The sequence below is a fragment of the Nipponia nippon genome, unplaced genomic scaffold (genome assembly GCF_047370975.1).
Source record: "Nipponia nippon isolate SJK-2023a ecotype South Korea unplaced genomic scaffold, ASM4737097v1 scaffold_63, whole genome shotgun sequence".
In the NCBI taxonomy this organism is placed as follows: Eukaryota; Metazoa; Chordata; class Aves; order Pelecaniformes; family Threskiornithidae; genus Nipponia; species Nipponia nippon.
Window position 1 is genome coordinate 70 of NW_028262384.1, and position 3,005 is coordinate 3,074.

At 59.8% G+C, this 3,005-nt stretch overlaps 1 protein-coding gene across 1 annotated transcript; it reads right to left on the reverse strand.

The window, feature by feature from the left end:
• Positions 1-889: 889 nt before the first annotated feature.
• On the reverse strand, positions 890-2,761 carry LOC148051209 (coiled-coil domain-containing protein 81-like; the record flags this gene model as incomplete). The annotated part of the gene is made up of 4 exons (XM_087738263.1): positions 2,683-2,761; positions 1,884-1,945; positions 1,258-1,450; positions 890-1,146 (listed from the first exon to the last, which is right to left on the reverse strand). Coding segments are annotated over exons 1-4 (591 nt in total), but the record flags the coding sequence as incomplete, so codon positions are not given.
• Between the last annotated feature and the right edge of the window lie 244 nt (positions 2,762-3,005).

Here is a 3,005-nt window from a genome sequence, read left to right on the forward strand (position 1 = left end):
AGGCTTGAAGAAGGGTGACCCCCTACCCTCTGCAGCTTCCCAGCACTGATCCTCCTGACTGCCGTGCCAGGCATGGCATCCCTTTTCCTTTGGGGCCACGCACGGGTTTTATTAGCAGTCTCCCCCCAACACCAGAAAATACAGCTTCAACTCCTCTCCGTGTGCAGCTGGGTCTCTCTGATGGGAATGAAAGCAGGCCAGGCGTGAGAAACACAACCACGACGCCTGGTCACTCCAGGAGAACATGCGTGGAGCCCAAACTCAGCATTAGTTAACCAGAAAGCAGTCACTTCAGGATTGATCCCTGACTCGACGCTGAGAGTGGAGTCCCAACAACGTGCACTGCTCAGCAGGAGCTGGGAAGCCGCCCGCTCAGTCGGTCGAGGGCTGCAGAGGAAACGCACTCACCTCGGGAACGCGCGGGCAGGAGCAGCCTGCATCCCCTGAGCGGCGGTCGCTCCACCGGAGACAGCTGCACCTGGCATCCACAGCCTCTGCAAAGTGACACAGAGCTGTTAGGACGTTTCCAAGGCAGTTTTCTCTTGGCTCCCAAAGGCAGCAGACCTGTCTCCTGCTCCAAAAGAAAGCCATTTCTCCAAACCCCTCTTCCAAATCCTCCTCCAGGAACTTTAGCCCTTGCTCTGCTCTCCAGAAGCTGCACAGCAAACACTGAGATTGCACAACAGTGCTGCTGGGCTTTTTGTAGGGCAAGGGCCCAGGAACTCACAAGAAACTTTCTTTGCTAATGGAGAAGTCCGTGGGGGTGAGCATGGGGAAGGGCGTTTGACTGGCCTGCCACGGCCAGGCCGGCCAACGGCGACTGGGTTGCTCACCCTTCAACAGGCTTCCCAAAGACATTGAAGCAGCCCTCAAAACCTGAGCAACTCACGCTGTGAAGCAGGGCAATCCGGCTGGCCTTGCTCTCCAGCCCTGTGACGCAGTCGTAATAAAACCGCATGCACAGGACATCGTCCTTGCAGGACAGAACGCCAATGTCCTTGAAGGCGAAGGAGAGGCGCTGCCTGTTCCTCAGCTGGAACGAGTACAAGAGTATGGTCTCTTGCACACAGCCCTCCACCACGTGCCGCGGGAAGGAGGTGGCTCGCAACAGCCTCCTATAGTCCAGCGGCTTGATCTTGACATCGCCTGTAAGGAGAAGCACCATCGTCACTGCCACAGCAGGCCAAATAGCCATGTAAGATGCATAACAAAAGAAAATTCTCCAAAGAGCAGAGAGCACGCACCCCACCCCCAGACATGGAGGGGCAGAGGGGAGGGTGGCCGCTGCCTTCTCACCGGGGATAACCACTGTGGGGAACGCAAACTCCTGCAGACGTAACAAATCACCGTCCAGCTGGAAGACGGGTCTTCGAACCACATACACCTCTTCTTTGCCCTGGAAGCGCTCATGCAGCATAGCGAAGGTCCCGAGTCCTGTGACCAGGACACCCTGCCCAGGAAAAAGACAAAAAGGCTGATGAGTGAGGACTTGAGAGAGGGGAAAAGTGAAGGCTTTGGAAAAGGCCCACGATCTCCATGTGCTTTCTTCCCCTCCTCAAAAAAGTTGCTAACATCCCTTGGCTAGAGAAGAGGCCAGGCATTCCCAGCACAGGGAATACCCCAAGGATTATCCTTGGCACAGACCCAGCATAATCCCCTGTCTCTCTGCTTGTCCTCTCCACTCTGAGCACAGGGAAGAGTGAAGCACTATCGTGTGCCCAATGCTTTCTCAGACTAGATCTGGACTTGGTTTCTCTCCGGGTTGACCAAGCAGCAGCTCTGGGCACACGGTTGTCTCGGTGTGCTGCCACGATGCTCAGGGAGGGATCGCTCCCCAGGGCCCAGGCTCCCCCGGGCAAAGGAGGACCAAGACGCCAGCCCACCTTGTCCAGCTTCAGCTGTCCCAGGATGTACGCGGACACAGCATCCCAGATGGCCACAACCTCTGGAAAGCAAGGGAAGGAGGTGTCAGGCTCCGGGCCAGCCAGCTCACAGCCTCTCGGCAGGCTCCTCGCCCAGGGGGTGACAGATGCAGGTGTCCACCAACAGCCCAGACCAACACTGCCATGGCTGCGGAGCTGGGCTGTGCCCCAATTTCAGACTGCCAGCCTTACCCTGCTCCCGGGGCAGGGCTGGAGCAGAAATGGGCATGTGGGAAGGGCTCAGGACCAGGGCTGTGACCATCTAACCCCCAGCAAGGGATGGTGCCCCAGAGCCCAGGACGTGATCTGCCAGCCTGGTGGCACAAGAGGACCCCATGGGAAAGAACAGAGGTTCTCCCAAAGGAGGCTAGCTCAAGGCAAAGGGCTGATTTACAGCAGAGGCATTTCCAGCTGGCTCCTGAGAGCCCTGTGGGAGCTGAAGGACACCCCAGCCTCCAGGACGCAGGGCCCCTTTTCATCGCAGAGCCAGAAGCCCAAGAGGTACCAGCTCCCAGGGGAAGCTGGCCCTGGACAGCCCCCCGAGCAAGGGCAACGAGCCATTCCCACGGGAGCCTGGGGGCTCAGGGCAGCCGGGCGTCCTGGTTGCCACATTGTCCCCTGAGCCCGGTGGGACCCTCAGGCAGGGCTCTCGCGGCAGCCCCCAGCCCTGTCCAGCCACCCCCACAGCCCAGCAGCTGCAGCTTTTGACAGTGGACAGCCCCGGTGCGACCCCTCGCGAAGGAGCTCCCAAAAGCCTTACCCTCGGTGGAGAGATGCAGGAGCGTGGGGAACAAGCTGCTCAGCTCCAAGCTGATGGCCACGGTGCAGCAGCCCTCCATCGCGCTTGCTGCTTGCCCTCAGCTCAGGGAAAGGGATGCTCTTGGCAGCTCCTTGCCCAAAACTCCTCGCCGACGTGCCCCTGCTCTGCCTGTCAGCAAGGGTCCTGCCTGTCAGCGAGGGTCCCCCAGGCAGCCCCGCTGCCTCCCGACCCCGCTCCTGGCTGTGGAGCAGCTCCGAAGGGCAGCAGTGGGGAGCCCCTGAGCAGTGCCCAGCAGCACCCAGGCCTCGCCAGGAAGTGCCATG